At 48.4% G+C, this 21,986-nt stretch overlaps 1 protein-coding gene across 1 annotated transcript; it reads left to right on the top strand.

Moving 5' to 3' along the window:
• The first annotated feature begins 313 nt into the window (after nucleotides 1-313).
• KAT6A (lysine acetyltransferase 6A) lies at nucleotides 314-21,986 on the top strand. Its single transcript, XM_054175450.1, has 18 exons — nucleotides 314-449; nucleotides 2,297-2,346; nucleotides 2,459-3,229; nucleotides 9,049-9,157; nucleotides 9,509-9,624; nucleotides 9,869-9,950; nucleotides 10,098-10,233; nucleotides 10,331-10,644; nucleotides 11,823-11,941; nucleotides 12,503-12,618; nucleotides 13,141-13,282; nucleotides 13,570-13,731; nucleotides 14,446-14,539; nucleotides 15,034-15,265; nucleotides 15,897-16,107; nucleotides 16,625-17,317; nucleotides 17,704-18,022; nucleotides 19,143-21,986. The coding sequence occupies exons 3-18, from the start codon at nucleotides 2,627-2,629 to the stop codon at nucleotides 21,731-21,733; spliced, it is 6,039 nt and encodes a 2,012-aa protein (XP_054031425.1). The 5' UTR covers nucleotides 314-449; nucleotides 2,297-2,346; nucleotides 2,459-2,626; the 3' UTR covers nucleotides 21,734-21,986.

The following is a 21,986-nucleotide window of genomic DNA, read 5'->3' as shown; positions in this document are numbered from 1 at the left end:
CATACCCTCGGTCGCAGCCCCGCGGTCTCGGAGCGCAGAGGGCTGCCCGCAGCCGCAACGAGACGTCTCCCGCCCAAGCGTTGTTCTCAGCCAGTCTTCACCGAGCGCCGCCGCTTTCCCGCCCCGGCCCCGCACGCTTTACCTCCGTATGGCGCCGCGGGCCCGGCCCTCGGCAGCTCGGCCCCAGGGCGGCGGCCTGGCCGCCCCTCCCCACCGCGGGCCTGGCCTGCCGCAGCCCCCGGCTCCGAGGCTCTTCCCGCCGCCGGCGGCGACCGCTCCCGCCCCACCGCGCTGTTCCCCGTGCGCGCCCCCGCCCGCCGCGGGCTGTTCCCCTCCCACGCCCCCTCCCCCCGCCGCAGAGCTCCGGACCCAAGATGGCCGCCGTGTCAGTTTCGGGCTTCGCCGCCGTCCGGCCTTTGCCTCTCGGTTCCCGTCTCTCGCAGGCCTCGGTAAGTAGCGCTGACGGGACTACCCCGTCTTGGGTACCTGGTGCCGGGGAACTCGGGGGCAGGCGGCTGGCGAGCTCCGTGGCCGGGGAACGGTGAAGGCCCGCTGGGCGCTCCAGGCTCGCGGCCTGTTCCGGCCCCGCCGCCGCTCTGCGCCAGGCCCGGGCCCGGCCGTCCGCTCCCCTGGGGCCCGCCGGGCCTACGCTCTGGGGAGGCGGCGGCCGCGGCGCGGATGTGGCGAGCGGTGCAGGCCGGGGCCGCGGGCTGAGCTCGCTCTGTCCCCGGCGCGAGGGAGCGCGGCTGAGGCGGGCGCGGGCCCGGCCGAACCGGTACGCGGAGCCTGGCTGCACGCCCCGGGCCCGCGGGGATGAAGAGCGGCACGGGGCCCGGCTGGCTGCCGGGGCTGCGGCCTGCGCCCCGTTCCTCCCGATTGCTCTGGTGTAAGTCCCTCCACTGAGGCAGTGCGCCCCTCGGGGCGCCGTGTGCGGGGCCTATCCGGGATAGGGATGGGGACGAGCGGTAGCAGGTGCAGGGGCCGCTTGTCACGCAGATAGCGAGCGAGGGATCCTGGCTTTGGGACCGTCCCGGTATCGCCCCGGTCTGGCCAGGCGGTTACGTAACGTCCTGCGCACGGAGCTGTGCTGGGGACAGAGCGCTGCGTCCTTCTCGGCCCCGGAATCCCAGCCTGCTGGAGCAGCCCGGGAGCGCGGCTGCCTTTGCCGGGCAGGAAGGGCTCAGGGACCATCTTTCCTTTTCCATTTGTTGTTTGCGGGGTAAAGAAAACTCTAGACAAGCACTTCATCCTTTTTGGGCTGAAGAGTAGTTTAGAATCTTTCCAGTACTGGCTGTGTGGAGCTGTGCAATTGAGTCTGATGTCTGTCTGTATGCAAATGTGCTCCGTGTGTTGATAAATTCTTCAGTACTTTACTAGAAAGCAGAATGGGAGAGCTGTGTTGACTACTGGCTCATGACTAGAATTTCCCTTGCAGAAAATCGTTATTCCCTGTGATAAACAGTTTATAAATCATTCCCAGTCAGCATACTTTTGCAGTAGAACTCCAGTACAACACGCTGTTAGCAAGCTTGGACAAAAATCTTTGTTGAAGACAAGTAAAGGCTGTGAAGTCAAGCCTCATCTCCTCCCATCTGTATCTTTAATTAGCAGTGTCATAAGCATTCCCTTTTCATTGTGTATGGTCACCTGTTACTTAGTCCTCAAGTGTTTGCAGTGTGCCTCATCTCTCCTGAAGATGATAATGTCGTGGTGTTCTTTGCTGTGGTCTCTGAGAGTGGAACATTTAATTACAATCTCCAGCTGTGTTTCTTTTCTTTAAATTTTTTTTCCTTGATGGAACAACTGTCAAAGCTCTTCATAGCAGGAGGGAATCAGACCTGTGATTACACTCTGAAAGTTTCTTGCTGTTTGCTCAAGATTCTTGGCTGTTCCCACTGCTTTCTATTGAAGTTTCAGGCAGTGTCTTCCATGTGCAAAAATAGAGAGCTGCTGCTCTCACAAGATTTTTCTTGTAGTGGGGTTGTCTTTTTTTTTCCTCAAATACTAATTTAGGCTGTGCTCAGCACTGATATAAACTTGGTATCAAATTTATACCGATGTAAGGACTGAAAGAAAAAGGGCACACCTGTTTTCTTTAGGTTCTAAAGAGCTATTTCAGTAATAGAGGCATGTTTTAGCAGTAGCAAAGATAAAACCTTAAGTACTGCTTCACCATTTCAGAGCTGTAATAGTGGATTAAAACTCTGCTGTGTGTTTAATGCATTAATGTTGGCTGCTATTTTCATTGTTTATCCCTAACTGTTCTCTGGAACCCTCTCTTCTTCTTGTCTTCCAGGCCTAATGTTACCTTTCTTCTGGCTGTGAGCGTACAGAGCAGAAGCTGAGGTGAGATACGCTGAAATCTCTCTGCCTTTGTGGGAATCATTCCTCTGAAGCTTGGAGGATTTGTTGGAAAGAATGAGGAAATCTCTAAATTGTTTTGCTCTCCTCTTTTCAGTGTGAAGACAAATAATGTTTGAGCAAGGAGGAGTAATTCAGAACAGAAAACGTGTATGCTATGGTTAGCTGGTTCCCATCAGTCGAGAATCTGCTTTCTCATCGTGTGAAGCTCGTTCAGCACCGGGATAAGGGATAACGACTCTATGGATATACAGAGTTCTTCACCATGGTAAAACTCGCCAACCCCCTGTACACAGAGTGGATTTTGGAGGCAATCAAAAAGGTCAAGAAGCAAAAACAGCGTCCTTCAGAGGAGAGGATATGCAATGCGGTGTCATCTTCACACGGCTTGGACCGCAAAACTGTTCTGGAACAGTTGGAGCTGAGTGTTAAAGATGGAACTATTTTAAAAGTCTCCAACAAGGGTCTCAACTCCTACAAGGATCCTGATAACCCTGGGAGAATAGCACTTCCGAAGCCTCGGAACCATGGCAAGTTGGATGGTAAACCAAACGTGGACTGGAATAAACTTATCAAACGGGCGATCGAGGGTTTGGCTGAGTCTAGTGGCTCATCCTTGAAGAACATTGAGCGCTTTCTGAAGGGTCAGAAAGATGTCTCTGCGTTATTTGGAGGGAGCAACGCCTCCATTTTTCACCAGCAATTGCGATTAGCTGTCAAACGTGCTGTTGGCCATGGCAGGCTTCTTAAAGATGGACCTCTGTACCAACTCAACACTAAAGCAACCACTAACGCTGATGGGAAGGAGAGTTTTGAGTCTCTTTCCTGTCTCCCTCCAGTGTGTCTCCTTCCCCATGAAAAGGATAAGGTAAGACCCAGTTTGCATGGACATTTTCTTGTCATTGATTAAGTGGCGAGTCACAAGCTGAGGTCAATGGTTTGTTTAACTTGCATCCTGTAAGTTAGGAATGACTGATGTGCATTTAGGATCCTACTGTGCCCAAATTTCTAAGTGTAATCAGAGGAAGACTAATAGGTTGTAATTGGTGCTTAGGGCTGGAAAAGTGCAAGTGAACTGTGGGGAATTTACCTCTCCGTGCTCCTGTGCAATGGAATTGAATGTATGATGACAGGCTTACTACAGCTATGGTAGCAAAACATGAGAAGTAAGCCTCCTCACTTTAAGCTGAGGTAGATTTGCAAAGGAAACTGGAGATCATCTCTTATTCTGATGTTATTGTTTGACTGCCAGATTGACTCCTTCCTTGAACACAGAATGAAGCACTGATTAGCAGTTGCTACCTAATGCTGTCACAGAGGCTTTCCTTCTTCACAATGAAAAAAACAACCCACTTTCTGTCCCAGAAGAGCTTTGTTATCAAATAGGAAGAAAAGAGACATGGGATATAGCAGATGAACAGAAGAGTGAGATCAGGGGATGCAAAGAGCCTGGAAATGCTGGAATTACAAATTGATTTTCCTGTTTGTGTGCCTCCCTCACCTGTCTTAAATACATCTGTTGCATAAACCAAAGGGTTTTTCCTATTGTTTTCTGTTAGTTTTGTGCTTTTATCCTCTCTTTCTTCCATCCTTTTCCATGCTTGGGTCCTTGACCCTCCACTCTAACCTCAATGTGAAGCTGTCGGAATGAAATTCACACCCAGTCAGTATCTTTCCTGTCCTTGCGCTACCCTGGAAGTAGAGTGAAATGGAAATCTGTCTTTATTGAAGATGGGGCTGGCAGTGAGTCCTGTCTTTGCACTGCTAGGCTCCAGGACTTACAGAAAGTGTAAATAACTTTTTTTGGTTATCCATAACTTCATCAGTGTTAGGAAGTTGTGGTGTTGTAAATAGTCCTCTTCAGGGCTGAGTTCTTAGAGTGTGTGCTGCTCATGTTTCTTTCAAGTCAGTTTCACTCTCTGGTGAGAGAGCTGCTTTATGATCTGTGAAGGTTTGAAGACTTCACTGGAGGAGCAGGCACCCTGAAAGCAAAGCTGCACAGCTGCTTTATCCCCAGTGGAGTTTCTCTGAAGTTCTGGTTTAGCTGTGGGAGCTGTGCTGTGGCCACAGTACATAACTAGTCAGGACATTGTGTTGTGGGCTGGTGGAATGTAGGAAGTATTCCGATGCTGAAAATTCCAGCAGCTTCCTCTAGCCGCCTCTTTTTTTGTAAGTATTCTGTCAACAAATGTTTCCTATGTACTTCTCCAACTGTATCTTACTAAAATAACTATGGCTGTAAAATGGTATGAAAACTGGAAGTAAACAAGCCTGGCACAGAAGGCAGCTGGATTGAGAGTGGTAATAACAGTGGAAAATATTAGCTGTGCATATTATTGTTGACACAGTGTGTTTTGCAGCCTAGGCAGCCTTCTCGTCGTATGCCAAAACTCAGGAACCACTTCATCTGCGAGAGTCTCAAGCTGGTCCTGGGGTTCTCTTAAAATGGGATGTAGCAGTGGTGAATAGCTACTGTAAATACTGCACTTGGCCTGGGCTTTGGGGTTTGTGTCCCCTGATAGGTTATGCATGTCAGGTTCTTGTGTGTGCATGAATATGAACACATGCAGTGGAAGTGTGTGTGTGTGTGGTTTGGGCTGTTGGATGTGCTCATAATTCTTTCCACCTGCCCAGGTCTGAGCAGCTTGAACGCTGAAAGGATTGTTGGTAATGTTACAAAGCACAGGAGACAGAGTAGCAAATTTTTAAGGGAGTTCCTCAGTAAATTCTTCTGATTTCATTTTTGTGTTTGAAACTTAATATCCAAGATTTCTGCTGTTGAGGTACTCACTCTGTGCTGTGTAACCCCTGCTGAGTCTCATACCGATTTCTTCAGCAATTTTGAAGCTATCACAACATCTGTGGAGGTTCTGCCAGCTCTGACTGGCAAGTCAGTGGAAGCCAAAAGATCAGTTCCTATCTTACAGCATTTTTAAGATGGTTTTGGGTGGTTTTCTTTGGGGTTTTTTGTTTGGTTTTGTTTGGTTTGTTGTTTGTGTGTTGGTTTTGGTTGTGTTTTAATGAAGGCACTGTGAGAATTTTCCTTCACTGTACTGTTTAGTGTTTTGTCTTAACCAGGTGCAAAAATCTTGCTGTTCTTCACTGATTTTCTTGACTTGCTGGATGCTTGAGAGTGGGGCAGGATTTTGGGGGGGATTGGTTAGGTTTGGGTTTGTTTCTTTTTTGTTCTTTCTTCAATGGAATTATTCAGTGTAGATTCATTGTGGCAATGTTTCTCTTGGCTCTTTGAAGAGTTTTGGCAACAAGGTGAACAACTTCCCGAACCAGAAATCCTAATGATCTGTCTCTTATTCTCTGTTAATCTTTTCTCCTTGTGCTATTTAGTCTTAAACATCCATCTAAGAGCTCTTAATATATCCCATAATCCAGATTTACAGATCTTAAACCTGCAGTGTTTCTTCCTTTCATTTGTTCAGATGTAGGTTGTCACTGAGCTGCAAATGCTTACTGTTTGCTGGGAGTGTCACTTTGTTTAGGTGCCTACAAGTGAACGTTCAGTTCTGCCTATTTTCCTGTGTATTATGAAGCTGAGTATCTTGCAGGAGGTCTCTGAAGGTTGAGGCTTAATTTTTTTTTTTAAGCAAAATAATTGTAAAGCAGCACTGCAGAAGCTTTGTTTAGTAAATATTATTTGCTTTCTTTCCAGTCTTTTTTTTCTCCCCTCTCAGTGTTTTGTGAACACCAAGGGCAAGAAAACCCTGTCAAGGTATCCTGGTTTACCAGGTAGTAACAACGTGCTGCTGACATGCTGGGTTTAAATCCCTGGCCTAAAAACACTGTTTGGATGAAAACAAGCCAAAAAAAAGAAAACCACAAATGAAGTTTGCTTATCTGTTAGTGACAATGGCTGAGGAGCTGTCTTTAATTTCAGTTTCAAGTCTCTGGCCTAGGCTTTAGGGAAGCGACCAGGCAACCATTTCTTTCTTTGCAGTTTCCTGTAGTTCTGAAGCTGAAATGGAAATTGCAGGGTTTGGGGTTTTTTTGGCATTCCTTGTGATATTTTGGACTAAATGCTGGACTTGACTTTGGTGTTGCTTCTGTGTTAGGTGACATGCTGGTGAGACTGACAATACCTACCCCTGTTGTGGGAAGAGAGCAGGGGGGCTGATGGCAAATTGTTCCAATGTTCCTTGTTCCAAGGTTGTTCATACTGGAAGTGCAATGAAAGAGAACATAGTTCAGTTGCCTCCTGAGTCAGTATCAGGCAAGTGCTATCCCTTCAGCATAGCTGGAAGTGAGAAGGTGTAGATGTCAGACCTCCCACATTAGGTCAGCCACAGAGGTGATAAGCGTGGAGGAAAGACCATTTGGCATGGAGTCCACCATCCATCAGTGACATCTGTAGGGAATGAGGAATCCTGTGCAAGCCAGACTGAAAGAAGTCATCCCACTGTTACTGTGCAATTCCTGCAGTAAAGCCTTGGTTCAATATGCATGAAAGATTAATGTATAATTGTCACTTCTGTTTCATGTGTAATTAGTGTACTTGCAGACTTGAATAGGATTTGTACTTCTGAAAGTTGTTTGTTTTTCCATTTCCTGAAGGAAAAGTTCCTATATGCTGGCACTTGTGCAGTGGATCAACTCCCACCTGGCTCCAACCTCCTTTCAGGCAGGTGTAGAGAGTAATGAGATCTCCCCTCAGCTTCCTCTTCTCTGGACTAAACAACCCCAGTTTCCTGAGCCTCTCCTCATAAGAATTGTACTTGGGACCCTTCAGCAGCTTGGTTGCCCCTCTTGAATCTTTTCAGAGAGCTCACATGCTTTGAGGTCATCACAGTTGTTTTGAAGGTCTTTATGTCTGGCAGGTAGTGCTGTGCTGTGCCTGGTTTAGGTCAGTAACTGTTAATTCATCTCTCAAAGCAAAGGGCTGTCCCGTTGCTGGTAAGGAAGTTGACTGCTTTGTTTTGGGTGGAGTACATAAATGAGCTGCAACCAGAGCATTGCAATTACATTTTGAGAGCTCACCCTTGCTCTCCAAGGACACTTTTCAAGCTTTGGCTTCCAGCTGGAGGAGGATTAGGATTCACTCTCTTCCAGCTGGTTGTGTGGAAGGCTGTAGTTCTGTCTGAAAAAAAAAAAGAAGTTGTGGTTGATAACAGATGGCCTCCATCTGCACTCTCTCCAACTCTGGAAACTCAAGTGCTAAAAAATTACTTTGAACTTGATTCACTCAATTAGTGAACAGATGAAGTAGCTCTCAGTAATAGGGCAAATGTAAGGATGTCAGAGGTGTTGCTGTCGTGGGCAGCTATGAGACAGTGCACTTAGGGTGATGTGGGATGATGCCAAGAGGGGCTTTGGCAGTTTTTGGAGTAATGGTTACTTAGAGGCAAAGTTTGAGTGCAGGAAGATGTCAGATGTTGTGCTGAGTACCTGCAGTGGGAGGGTGTTGCTGTGGGGGAGTTGATGTCGTTCTCTGACAGAGTTTTCAGCAGAAGCTGGCTATAGGACAGCTGGTTAGAAAGCAGGAGGCTAGTCCAGTCTGTTGGCTGGGTCCCTCTTGTTGGGCTTTTCTGCCCTGGAAGTTGCTGGCAGATACAGGGTGATCCATCTCTGAACTTTATTTACTACAGAGCTTTAAAGTACAGTCAGACAGGGAGAACACTGCCAAGTAAACAACAACTTGATTCCAGTGGTAGCTTTGTTATGCGGCAAGGGAGGAAACAGCAGAAGGAATGAGGGCAGATAATTCTGTCCCTACCCTTCTAGTTTCCCAGCAATTTAATCTCAAGTCAATGAGGTGGTCAGAAAAGGTATTGGGTTTCTTCTCAGTCTCTGAGACTTGGTGGTGGATCTGTAGTAATGAGGTGTTTTGGTTGGAGTGCTGAATCTCAGAGTGAATTCATTCATAGATTCGTGGAATGGTTTAGGTTGGAAGGGACCTTAAAGATCTTCTCTTTCCAACCCCCTGTTTTGTCAGGGACAGCTTCCACTAAACCAGGTTGCTCACTGCCCACTTTCTCCGTTGGCACTTGTCCATAGTCGCCTTCAGAAGGGGCTGCAGTCTCAATCTATAGAGTGCGTTTGGCTTCTAGACATCCTTTGTATAGTAACAACATGTGCTGAGAGGCTGGCAGGCTGGAAGACACTGTCAGTCCAATTTGTGCTGGCTCCCTCCCTCGCTGAATCTGGTGACATCACACAGATAGATGTGCTTGCAAGAAAAACAGCAGAAGGAGTTGACTGTCTGCCAAAAATTTGCAGTATGAAACTGAGCTGGCTGCTTCCAGTCTTGTTTTCACCAATCTTTCATTGTGTGCTTGCGTTTTGCACTTGCCAGGATGTTCTTTGCTGAGCAAACACAGCAGCACTGAAATCTCTCTATACTTAGCAGAACACGTTCTCACACAGGAGCTGGGGAGGAGTAGCTTGATTTCCACATTCCAAGTTATTTAATTCTTCTAAACCAGTTTGAATTCTGGTACAGTCTTATTCCTTATTCCCCCAAACTGCAGCTCATTTGTTTTTAAGATGTGGGATTGTGTCTCTTGGTTTTGGAGTTCCAGCTTGTATTCAGGTTACAGTTGATGCAGTAACAGTGGTGAGACCCAACTAAAATCTGAGAGGCAGGGTGCACATTGCATGCTATACATGTCTGTGTGGTTTGCTGTAGTATGGTATGCTCCCTTGATCTCCTCAGTGCTTCTGTTGTCTCCCCTACAGCCGGTTGCTGAACCAATCCCAATCTGCAGTTTCTGCCTTGGTACAAAAGAGCAAAATCGGGAGAAGAAACCTGAAGAGCTCATCTCCTGTGCTGACTGTGGCAACAGTGGTAGGTGACCATTTAGTGCTGCTGGTGGTGACCCTGCACTTGAGACAGAAGCCTATTGGAATGGTAGGGGTGAGAAGGGACCTGCTGCCAAACTCCACCTAGGGCAGATCACTCATGAACTCATCCAGATGGGGCTTGAAAGTTTCCAGAGGAGGAGACTCCGCAACCTCTCTGAGCAGCCTGCTCCAGGGCTCATCCCTGGAAGTGTTCAAGACCAGGTGGATGAGGCTCTAGGCAGCCTGGCCTAGGAGAAGGTTTAATGTGAGAGTGGCTGGGGAGTTGGAACTAGATGAACTTGAAGGTCTCTTGCAGCTCAAGCCATAGCGTCTATGACTTTCTCTTTGTCTCCAGGTCATCCGTCCTGCTTGAAGTTCTCTCCAGAGTTGACAGTTCGAGTGAAGGCCTTGCGGTGGCAGTGCATTGAGTGCAAAACGTGCAGCTCCTGTCGAGATCAGGGCAAAAATGCTGTGAGTACAGTGAAGTGTGGGCTGAGGGAAGAGATCTCAGTCTTGTGAACAGTCTGTCTGGCTAAAATCAGGCTAGAGTCAAAGATTTGCAGCTTTTGTTTGAGTCTGATGGTGTTGCTGAGGCCTGGGAAATCCCATGGGCTGTCTGTAGCTGGAAATGGTGTGCATGTTCTCTGAGGGCATGACAAATGAACAGAGGGCTTGGTACTGCCTAGAGAGAGCTGAATTTCTGTGTCTTCCACAGGACAACATGCTGTTCTGTGACTCGTGTGACCGTGGATTCCACATGGAGTGCTGCGACCCCCCTCTTACGCGGATGCCAAAAGGTGAGGACCTTTCCTACACGTGTCTGATAATTTGGGACCTTTGGCACTGTTCTGCCCTTTCTGTGGGAAGGTCTGGGGCCTGGAATTCTCTCTCTTTTGTCCTATGTAAATGTCCCTTGCATTTAGTGTTGGGGATTTGTCTTGCAGGTATGTGGATATGTCAGATATGTCGGCCCCGGAAGAAAGGGAGAAAGCTGTTACAGAAGAAGGCAGCCCAGATCAAGCGGCGCTACGCAAACCCCATAGGACGGCCCAAAAACAGGTTAAAGAACCAAAACACAACGTAAGTCTCTGGAAGGAGCAGTTTTGAACTAATCCTTTGAGATGACTTTTGCTTTACCAAACCTTCTGACCATACCTTTCCCCTCCTTATTCTTCAGATCAAAAGGCCCTTTCAGCAAAGTTCGAACTGGCCCGGGTCGGGGTCGGAAGCGTAAGATCACTCTGTCCAGCCAGTCGGCGTCGTCAGAAGGAGGATACCTGGAGCAGACAGATGGCTTGGACTTCTGCAGAGATGGCAGTGCCACCTTGAAGTTTAACAAGAAAACCAAAGGGCTCATAGATGGCCTTACTAAATTCTTCACCCCGTCCCCTGATGGACGAAAAGCTCGAGGGGAAGTGGTAGACTATTCTCAGCAGTATAGGATCAGGAAAAAGGGTACCAGGAAATCTAGCACTTCAGAATGGCCCACAGGTAAAGATTTTTCACCCTGCCAATGTAAGTATCTGGTACACTAAGAAAATGTTCAAAGGCCAGGATGTGCAAGTGACTAAAATTGTTTGAGGCTGCAAACTTTGAGCTGAAAGTTAACACCCAAATGCAGCTGTCTGTGGCATTGCAGGAGAGTAGGAGCTGGAAAGAGGGAGCAGTCCTAGAGACCTTTGCCTCTGTGTGTGTGGTGATGAGCTTGTGTGATTCTGCGATGAGGTGGGATGAGGGATTAAAGGTTTACTGCGAGATGCAGTGGCCTTGCAGATAGCCCTGAAAATGTGCTAAATAATGTGACATTTGAAGAAGTAATGCAGGCAGTGGTTAATGAAAATAAGAATGGTGAGGTGGAAGTATGGAATGGGAATCAGTCAGTGAAAAGCAGCTGACAGAGCCATGAGTTTCCAATCTATGTTACAGGCTTGTATGCAAATGCTTCTGAATTTCCTCACCATGGAGGAGCCTGCTTTGTGCCATTTGGCACCTTCTTGCCAGAGAGCATCCCTTCCTTTGAACACACCACTGCTTTCCTTGGGTTTCTTTTCTCACCTGAGACATTAATCTGTGACTGGATCTTGATTTAATCTCTATATTCAGATCTTTGCAGTCTTGTTGAATAGTTTCATAGCTTGAATTGTTCCTAAGTAAGCACTGGAAAATCCTCTCCAGTAACCTGCGAGGTTTAGAATAGTTACATGCTTTAGCCTGGCTGCTGCTGGAAGGATAGTCCTGTGTCTTAACACTTTGGGGGTGAGTTGAAGTGCCCTGTGGGGTGTGTTTGCTCTTTTTTTGTTGTGTGGAAGGAATGATTCTTGGGTGGTGAAGATAAGTGTCCTGGTTTAGACTGTGGTCCTTGTTTGTGAGAGGCAGGCATAGTGGTAAACCATTTATCCCACACAGTCTCAGTGTTAGATATTTACAGTATGATGAAGGCATTTGTAAGTGGTGAGTTTGGGAGCTGGTTAAATGCATGACAATACTTCTTCCATGGTCACAAATCCAGAACTGGTTCTTCCTTTGTAGTCCCAAATCTGAATAGGAAATCCCATTTTAAAAAACACCTTGGTGCAGTGTCTGAATGCAGCCAGATGTTTGTTGCTGCACTAAAAAGCAGCTGCTCCTTTGGACATGTAGGTGAAGACAATTTTCTCTCTTCTTTACAGACAATCAGGATGGCTGGGATGGAAAACAGGAAAATGAGGAGCGTTTCTTTGGGAGCCAGGATGTCTTAACTGAAAAAGACATGGAGCTGTTCAGAGATATTCAGGAACAAGCACTGCAGGTAAAGTTCAAGTTTCAGTGTCTGGCAACAATTACCAAATTCATATGAGAGATCTAAACAAACCCAAACCCATCAGCAAGAAATGCAAGCTCCAGGTGAGTCACTGTCATAGAAGCTGATGTGCTTGGTTTCTGCTGCTTGAGAGTGGTGTGGAACTGACTCAAGGGAGCTGAAAAGCAGAGGAGGTAAGATAGGCATCCAGAAAGCCTTGAGGGTTTTCCACTGTAGTGGAGTAACCTAAGATGAAAGAAGTGTAAGGAATAAATCTATACATTGATGTGGGGTGTAAAACAATGAAGTAGTTGTGGATCATGTGCAGGTAGTAAGCTGTGAGACTTCATTTGGCTAATCCTTCCCTTCTGTGACTCACCTGCTTGCTCAAGGGTGACTGGAACTGGTTTTTAGTGTCCGAAAACAACATCTGCATCTTCCTCATTCTCCCTGAGCTGGAGTAGGATGCATTGTCTAGATAAGAATGTTGATAAGAATGTTCTAGTTTATTTTAATCTAGAAGTCCTTCACTTGGAAATCCATGACAAGTTTGTTTTTCCCCTTGCATAGAAAGTAGGAGTGACTGGGCCTCCTGATCCACAAGTCCGCTGCCCTTCCGTCATCGAATTTGGCAAGTATGAAATCCAGACCTGGTACTCCTCCCCGTATCCACAGGAATACTCAAGGTATGACCACGTTCTCCTTTGCTTCACTGGCTATGGCAAAGCTCTACTCCAGCAGGCATAGAAGTCTTAAGAAGATTCTGAGTGTAGGACAGAAGCAAAGTATACAGAATCTCCCCAGGAGTAGCTTATGCCCTTCAGGGTGCTGGGGACAAGTTACTGCTGGGGAGATTCCCATTGGGCTCCAGAAGAAAATGTTTCCCATGAGTACAGTCAGACACTGGAGTCACCTCCCAAGGGAAGCAATGGAGTCCCCTTCACTGGGCACTTTGAAGCTTCAGCTTGCCAAGGTACTGGGCCCAGCTCATTGCAACTCTGCTGTGACCTAGAAAGGTTGGATTTGATTATCCTTGGGGTCCCATCCAACCTGGCAGTCTGGGAATTCTGTGTGCTAATGCCTGACAAGCACATAAACAAAGCCAGTATCTGCTTGGTTTGTTTTCATCAAGGTCTGTCTGCAGGAGTGAGGAATTCTGTACAAAAGTTTGTCTTCAGTCTGTGATCTTATTTTACCTTTGCTTATAGGCTACCCAAGTTGTACCTTTGTGAATTCTGTCTCAAGTATATGAAGAGCAGAACTATTCTCCAACAGCATATGAAAAAATGTGGCTGGTTTCATCCTCCAGCCAATGAAATTTACAGGAAAAACAATATTTCAGTCTTTGAGGTAAGTTAGAGAAGTAAACCTCTCACTCTCATCTATACAACAGGGAAGTTAGCACTGAATAATGTGGTAACTGTTCCATAGCCCTGAAAATCTTCATTCTGGAAACATTCAGTTGCCAAGAGTGAGGAATTAGAAGCAAGTGAACTGACCTCCTGTATAGATCATTCAGCAGTGAAATGTATGGGGGGGCTCACTCTGCCAAGTGAGGGGCTTGGACTCGATGACCTTGAAAGGTCCCTTCCAAGCCAAAGCATTCCATGGAGTGACAGAAGTTCCTTTTCTGTAAGGTTGATGGCAATGTGAGCACTATCTACTGCCAGAATCTGTGCTTGTTAGCCAAGCTCTTCCTGGACCATAAGACTCTCTACTACGACGTGGAGCCGTTTCTCTTCTATGTGCTGACACAGAACGATGTCAAGGGCTGTCACCTTGTTGGCTACTTTTCCAAGGTAGGTGTTTGAGTACTTCAGACTTGGAGCTGCATTTGCTGTAGTGACAAATGCTGCTGCAGAGGCTTTAAACTGTTCTACTTTAAGCCCCTACATTCTATATCATATGTGATGCATCTGTTGCTAGCAGATTTTATTGGTGTTGCATTTGAAGACCCCCAGTTTTCCTCATGATGTTGAAGAGCTTGGATCCTCCAAGGAACTGGGTCTGCAGCTAGTAGCTGAACAATCCCAGCTCTTCAAATGACTCTTCAGGGGCAACAGTTATAAACTGGAACCCAGGAAGTTCCACCTCAACATGAGGAGAAGCCAAATGGGAGGCACCCAGAAAGAAGTGAAACTTTTTGCTGTGAGGGTGCTGGAGCCCTGGAGCAGGCTGCACAGAGAGGTTGTGGAGTCTCCTTCTCTGGAGACTTTCAAGCCCCACCTGGATGTGTTCAGATATCTGCTTTGAGCTTTCTCTGCTCTGCAGCCTGTGGTCTCTGCAGTATTGTATCTAAGAGGTGGTAGCTAGGACAAGATTTCATTCTTCTTGTTTTTCTGAACTGAAATGATGTTAAGAAGAGTTTTATTCTCCTCCTAAAGCCTTTCCTTGGCTCCTGTGCACTGTTCCTTAGAGACTTTGTGGTTTTCTGTATCAGCTTTTGCTACAGAGCAACTTCTGGTCTCTTTTTCTTTTCTTTTAATGTGCTGTTTTGGGTTTTTTCCCAACAGGAAAAACACTGCCAGCAGAAGTACAATGTCTCCTGTATAATGATTCTTCCACAATACCAGCGTAAGGGCTATGGCAGGTTCCTAATTGACTTCAGTAAGGAACTTTTTCTTCACTATTTCTTTATGTAGTCTTTGTCTTTTTGTATTTTAAAGAAAGGCTTTAATGTGAGAGGATGCTCCCTTGCTGGGAGTGTGCAAGGCCAGGTTGGGTGAGACCTTGAGCAGCTGAGTCTAGTTGCGAGGTGTCTCTGGTCACGGTGGGGAGGTTGTAGTAGATGAGCTCTAAGTTCCTTTCCAACCCAAGCCATTCTGTTTGTGCAACACAGCCTCAGTGCAGTTTTCTAGACACCCAACTGCTGCCATCTCGTGGCATTGCCCACACCCAGAGCCTGAGGACAATGGAGGTTACACATCTCATGCTCTGGCACTGAATAACAGGAGTTTGAACCCCAAAAAATAATTGGCCAGGCTACTGAGTAGACCCTTCAAAACAGTCAGCTCTGTCTTGTAGGCAGCATTCAGCTACTTTCTGGAAAAATGCCTTTGTAAAAGCTCATTTTCTCTCTCTCATTTCTTGTCTCTCCTCAGGCTATTTGCTCTCAAAGCGTGAGGGTCAGGCAGGGTCCCCAGAGAAGCCCCTGTCGGACCTGGGGCGCCTCTCGTACATGGCCTACTGGAAAAGTGTCATATTGGAGTGCCTTTACCATCAGCGTGACAAGCAGCTGAGCATCAAGAAGCTGAGCAAGCTGACTGGAATCTGCCCTCAAGACATCACCTCCACTCTGCACCACCTACGGATGCTCGACTTCCGCAGTGATCAGTGAGTGGAGCAGCCCTGTTGTGCTTCCAAAGAGGTTCAGATGTATTTGAAAGAGATTGAGTGGTGCTGGAGACAAGTCACATCTAATAAGCTGGAGCTGGACACAAGTGTCCCAATACTGGCTGTAGTGATTTATGATGCTCCTGTGTGATGCAAGAGTTGTTCAGTGCTAAAGCTGCATAGGATTTCCACCTGTGTTTCGTGTCCTGTTTTACACATACATATTTATTTTAACAGTGATATTACTGCCAATCCCCTAAATAAAATCCTCTGTGGCAGTGGGACTGTAAGTTCTAAAGCAGTCCTTTTATTGCCATTCAGTATCTCTCACCTTATGTTGCCTCTTCTCCAAGTGACATAGCTGCTGTGCATTTAACACCTAGTAAAAGGGACACTCTGCAGCTGGGTGTTACCCATGGAAGAGTAATTGCTTCCTCATTAAGAAGAAGTGGAAAGTTTCAAGGTGCTTTCTCTGGTAGTCTGACAGCACAGTCCAATTTTAATGAGTTTTCTGTGCTCTCTGAAGTCACTCATGGCAGCACACAGATTGTTCTGCAGTCTTTACTCTGTTTCATGTGGCAGACTGTCCAGTTTGTGGTCTGTTGTTGATCAGAGTCCTGTTGCTGTTCAGATTTGTGATCATCCGCCGGGAGAAGCTGATCCAGGAGCACATGGCAAAGCTCCGAGCCAACGTCAGGCACATAGACGTGGATGCGGAGTGCCTGCGTTGGACACCTGTCATAGTCTCCAACTCGGTGGTCTCTGAGGATGAGGAAGAGGAAACAGAGGATGGGGAAAATGAAGAACAGCAGCAGCAAAAGGAAAAGGATCCAGAGACCAGTGTAAGAATGAATCTGTTACTTCTGTGTGGTGTGTAGTGCACACTTGGTGCTGGTGCTGGCAGTGCTGATCGGATTTCAGATGCAAGCTGGAGTTCAGCATGATCCTAGAAAGCAGCACAGTTGTGGGTAGTTTGTGTCTTAAACCATAAACAGGGAAGCACAGTCAAGAGAAATGGTAAAGACTACCTTGAAAAGGAGTAAAAAGGCTCTTTGAATCTGTAGAGTGACAGGACAAGGGGTTATGGCTTCAGACTGGAAGAAACTGGGTTTAGATGAGACATGAAGAAGAGATTCTTCTGCAGGAGGGTGGTGAGGCACTGGAACAGGTTGCCCAGAGAAGCTGTGGAGGCTCCAAGCCTGGAATTATTCAAAACCAGGTTGGATGGGGCCCTGAGCAACCTGAACTAGTTGAGGGTCTCCCTGCTGACTGCAGGGGGATTGGACAAGATGACCTTCGAGGTTCCCCTCCAACCCAGTGCATTCTGTGAAGTGTGAAACCTGCTTTTGTTTCCATCAGGTGGTAAAATCTGTCTCATGGGATAAGAAGGAGCAAGAGCCTTACTCACCCCCAGAGAGTGAAAAAAAGCCAGAGATCGTTGCTCCAGCCAACTCTGCACGGCCCAACAAGCACACTTTCCCCCTGGACAGTCTTCCTGCAAACAGTCAGCCCTCACGGAGAGGTCGATGGAACCGCAAAGGCAAAAAGCTCCGGGAAGCCTTCTGTGAGCAGGAGCAGCTCCTGCCCGAGGAGGACAAAGCTGCGGTGCCCAGCGGCCGCTGCAGCGAATGCGAGGAGAAGTCGGCAGCCTCCCGAGGCCGCTGCAGCGACTGCGAGGAGAAGTCAGCAGCCTTGCAGGGAAGGTGTGGTGAGTGTGAGGAGAAGTCCCCAGCCTTGAGAAGCCGCTACGCCGAAGATGAGGAACAACCTGCAGCCCCCCAGGGACAGTGCAGCAAAGGGGAAAACTCAGCGGTTCCCCGGCGGCGCTACAGCGAAGGCATGGAGAGGTGGAGGGGACAGCTGAAGAAGGACACAGAGCCACTCAAGTGCAGGTTCCCAGAGGACTGTGACAGACTGCCCCGGCGCTACAGTGACAGTGACAGGGCCCTTCTGAGGTGTTTCAGTGAGAGCAGTGAGGAGGAGGAGGATGAGCCTGTGAGTCCTCGGTCAAGCTCTCCACCTGTTCTCACCAAGCCAACGCTAAAACGGAAGGTGGGAGCCTAGTGTCCTGTGTGATTCAGATTGGTCATTCCTGAGGGGTGCATGAAGCATACAGGTGGCATCTGTAGAGATTAGGAAGAAATTCTTCACAGGGAGGGTGGGGAGACTCTGGAAGAGGTTGCCCAGGGAGGTTGTGGCTGCCCCCTCCCTGGAGGTGTTCAAGGCCAGGTTGGATGAGGCCATGAGCAGCCTGGGCTGGTGGGAGGTGTTCCTGCCCATGGCAGGGGGTAAGGACTGCATGACGTACCGGTCAGTATTTCCAGGGTAGGGAGATTCCAGAAGGGAGCCCTCTGGTCCTGCTTAGACTCTTGAACTCTTCTGTTCATGGTTTCTCTGCTGCATGTGACAAGGTGTCTTCTGCCTCCTCCCAATTCCAGAAGCCAATTCTCCACCGCAAGAGGCGAGTGCGCAAGCGCAAGCACCACAACAGCAGCGTCGTCACCGAGACCATCTCGGAGACCACGGAGGTGCTGGATGAGCCCTTTGAGGACTCCGACTCTGAGCGACCGATGCCCCGATTAGAGCCCACCTTCGAGATCGAGGAGGAGGAAGAGGAGGAGGAGGACGAAGAAGAGGAGAATGAACTTTTGCCCAGTGGATATTTTCGGCACTTAGCCCCGGCAGACGCACTCAGGCACAGGCCCTCTTCTAAGAGGAAGTCCAAAGACGGGGAGGAGGAGTCTGATGACACTAACGGTATGTTTGGTGCTGTGCTCTTGGAGGTTTGCTAGAGGTGGTGTGGCAGCAAGGGTTGGATGATGCTAGCTCAGGATGGAACAAGCTGCTTATCTTCTCCTGTAACTTCAAGCCAAAACGTAGGGTAAGGCATAAATTGCCAGGCAAAGCAGCCTCAAACGTTCCCAAGTCTTGAGAAAATGTGGGGCATGCTTTTAACTGTCTTATTAGCAGTGACCTGCTGGCAGGGTATCCTTTTGATTCAGCTTTCCTAGTGGGATTGGTGTCTGTGATTGTGGAAGAACCTATGCGGCAGGGTCACTTCCAGAAATTAATTGGAGAGCCCTTAGGTTTGCATAACAAAGAGAAATAATTAATTGTCTCTTTTGAGATGCTGTTCTTCAGCACATGGCACATCCTGCCTCTCGGCTTCCCAGATCTCCTTCAAGTTCTCTGAGCCTTCAATTCATAAAACAAAATTACTGGCTTGGAGCTGGTTACTTGGAGGGCACTGACAGTCCAGAAGCAACATCTGTCGCTGAGATGCTCCATCAGTAATCTCTGTGGTAGCTCTGGTCTGTTCTGCCCTTTTGATGGGCTAGAGAGTGCAGGGCAGTCAGCCAGACACAGATGAAGTGTGTGAAAGAAGCATGGTGCCATTATCCCACAATAAAAACAATCATTAGTGGAACAAACTGATTGATTGATGGCTTTATTCACATTTCAGTGTTTGTTTTACAGGTAACTTCAAGGAGCTGTTGCATTTTGAATTGAGTATTTGCTCCCTTCCACCAGAACATTTTCATTTCTGAGCATTATAGATAACCAAAACTTGCCACAGGAGCTGAGTCTTCCCAGGACCTCATGGTGAAGCCCAGTGTTTAATTTGCCTGGTGCATGACAGGCTCAGATCCCTGACCATGCCAAATCTTGAAAGCATCGATGCTCTTTGAAAATGTAATGTGCAGTGTGATTGCTAATGAGCAGCCCTTGATCCTTCTTGTTACCCCTCACAATAAATCTCTGAGCTGGTGTTGATGGGTAAAGGAGGTGAACGTGAGGGGAATGCCGGGGGAAGCTTCCCTGATGGCTCAGCTCAAACGCAGGCATTTGAACAGTGTCTTCTGGTTTGTGTTTTCAGGTAACCCAACTCTCAAACCATTATCTATGCTGAGGAAAGGTGAAGCAAAGGATTCTTCACTCGAGCCAGATACTTCTACACCCATGAAAAAGAAGAAGGGATGGCCAAAAGGGAAAAGCCGGAAGCCAGTCCACTGGAAGAAGAGACCTGGCCGGAAACCAGGCTTCAAACTGAACCGGGAGAAGGTGCCACCAGCAGCTGAGGATGAGGAGGGAATTGAGGCAGTGGTGGCCAGTTCAAAACTAGGTCGTAAGCCCAAACTTTCAGATCAAGAAGAAAGTGTTGAGCAGAAGGAGGAGCTGCCTCTTCCTGAGGAAAGGAAAGAGGAAGATGCAACTATGGAAGCAGAAGAGGTAGGCGAGGGAGAAGAAGAAGATACAGCCAGCAGCGAAGTAAGAGCAGTCTCCCCTGTGGACAGCAACAGCAGTCCAGTGCCAGAAGCAAAGGAGCCTGAGATAGAAGAGGAGGTAGAGGAGAAGCCACGGGTTTTGGAGGAGCAGAGGCAGTCAGAAGAGGAGCAGCAAGAGCTGGAGGAGCCTGAGCACGATCACGAGGAGGAAGAGGAGGTTGCAGTAGTGACAAATCAAAACGAAGATCATGATGCTGACGATGAAGATGACGGTCATCTGGAGTCTGTGAAGAAGAAAGAACTGGAGGAACAGCCTGTCAGAGAAGGGGTGAAGGAGGAGCCTCAGGTGCAAGAGTGTTTTTTAGAAACAAGCATACCAAGCAGCAGGGAAAATGCAAAAGAGAAAGATGAAGCTGAGGCGGACTCTGAGGAAGAGCAGGCTTCCAACGAGACATCGGTGGGCTCAGACCACATCCCTGGCTCTGAGGACGATCATGAAGAAGAGCAAAGTAATAAAGAAGGGTTAATTGAGTTAAAGGAAGAGGAGGAGATTCCTCATAGCGAACTAGATCTGGAGACTGTTCAAGCAGTCCAGTCCTTGACGCAGGAGGAAAGCAACGAGCACGATGTAGCTTACCAGGACTGTGAGGAGACTCTTGCAGCTTGTCACACGTTGCAGAGTTACACCCAGACCGAGGAGGATCCTCAGATCTCGATGGTTGAAGATTGCCAGGCCTCGGAACACAACAGCCCCATCTCCTCTGTCCAGTCCCACCCCAGCCAGTCTGTACGGTCTGTCAGCAGCCCCAACGTGCCTGCTCTGGAGAGCAGCTACACCCAGATCAGCCCTGAGCAGGGATCCCTGTCCGCACCCTCTATGCAGAACATGGAGACCAGCCCCATGATGGATGTGCCTTCAGTATCGGACCACTCCCAGCAGGTGGTGGATAGTGGCTTCAGTGACCTTGGCAGCATTGAGAGCACTACAGAGAACTACGAGAACCCCAGCAGCTACGACTCCACCATGGGAGGCAGCATCTGTGGAAATAACTCTTCCCAGAGCAGCTGTTCCTACGGAGGACTCTCCTCTTCCAGCAGCCTCACCCAGAACAGTTGTGTTGTCACTCAGCAAATGGCAAACATTGGCAGCAGTTGCAGCATGATGCAGCAGAACGCTGTCCAGCCTGCAGCAAACTGCAACATCAAGTCCCCTCAGAGCTGCGTAGTGGAGAGGCCTCCAAGCAACCAGCAACCAACAACACAGCCACAACAGCAGCAGCCTCAGTCCCAGCAGCCACAGCCCCCACCCCCACCCCAGCAGCAGCCTCCTCTGTCGCAGTGTAGCATGAACAACAGCTTCACCCCAGCCCCCATGATCATGGAGATCCCAGAGTCGGGCAGCACTGGCAACATCAGCATCTACGAGAGGATCCCAGGGGATTTTGGTGCCGGGAGCTACTCCCAGCCGTCAGCCACGTTCAGTTTAGCCAAGTTGCAGCAGCTCACCAACACCATTATGGACCCTCATGCCATGCCTTATAGCCATTCTCCTGCTGTGACCTCCTATGCAACCAGCGTTTCCCTGTCCAACACGGGCCTGGCCCAGCTCGCTCCCTCGCACCCCCTGGCAGGCACACCACAAGCACAAGCCACCATGACGCCTCCGCCCAACCTGGCCTCCACCACCATGAACCTCACCTCCCCTCTGCTGCAGTGCAACATGTCTGCCACCAACATCGGCATCCCGCACACGCAGCGGCTGCAGGGGCAGATGCCAGTCAAGGGGCACATCTCCATCCGCTCCAAGTCGGCGCCGCTGCCCTCCGCCACCGCGCACCAGCAGCAGCTCTACGGCCGCAGCCCTCCCGCCGTGGCCATGCAGGCCGGGCCCCGCACCCTGGCTGTCCAGAGGGGCATGAACATGGGGGTCAACCTCATGCCCACCACCCCTTACAACGTCAACTCCATGAATATGAACACCCTGAACGCCATGAACAGCTACCGCATGACGCAGCCCATGATGAACAGCAGTTACCACAGTAACCCTGCCTACATGAACCAGACAGCACAGTATCCTATGCAGATGCAGATGGGAATGATGGGCAGCCAGGCCTACCCCCAGCAGCCTATGCAGCCAAATCCTCATGGGAACATGATGTACACTGGCCCTTCCCATCACAGCTACATGAACGCTGCTGGGGTGCCCAAGCAGTCTCTCAATGGACCATACATGAGAAGATGAGCAAGATAGGAAGCTTGCCTCTCAGAAACTGAAATATATATAAATAAAGGAACCTTTTATACTGACAAACCAGAGAAAATGGACCTTTTTTCCAGCTAAAATATTGCTGTAGATTTTAGAGGGATTTTTCTTTGGTTTATTTTATTTTTTAGGAAGCCTGGTCTCTTTTTATGTTCCAGATTTTGTTTTGCTTTTGGTTTTGTTTTTGGTTTGTTTGGTCTTTGTTTTCTTCACAATCCTGAAAACATTTTAC

This window comes from Dryobates pubescens, chromosome 31 (assembly GCF_014839835.1).
Source record: "Dryobates pubescens isolate bDryPub1 chromosome 31, bDryPub1.pri, whole genome shotgun sequence".
Taxonomy (NCBI): Eukaryota; Metazoa; Chordata; class Aves; order Piciformes; family Picidae; genus Dryobates; species Dryobates pubescens.
This window is presented reverse-complemented; position numbering and strand designations above follow the sequence as displayed.

Bases quoted from the DNA above. Each gene is read 5' to 3' on its own strand.
- KAT6A (XM_054175450.1), top strand. From the start codon at position 2,627: ATGGTAAAACTCGCCAACCCCCTGTACACAGAGTGGATTTTGGAGGCA. The intron at 9,951-10,097 runs GTGAGGACCTTT...TTTGTCTTGCAG, and splicing joins TCTTACGCGGATGCCAAAAG to GTATGTGGATATGTCAGATA. The intron at 16,108-16,624 runs GTAAGAATGAAT...TGTTTCCATCAG, and splicing joins AAAAGGATCCAGAGACCAGT to GTGGTAAAATCTGTCTCATG.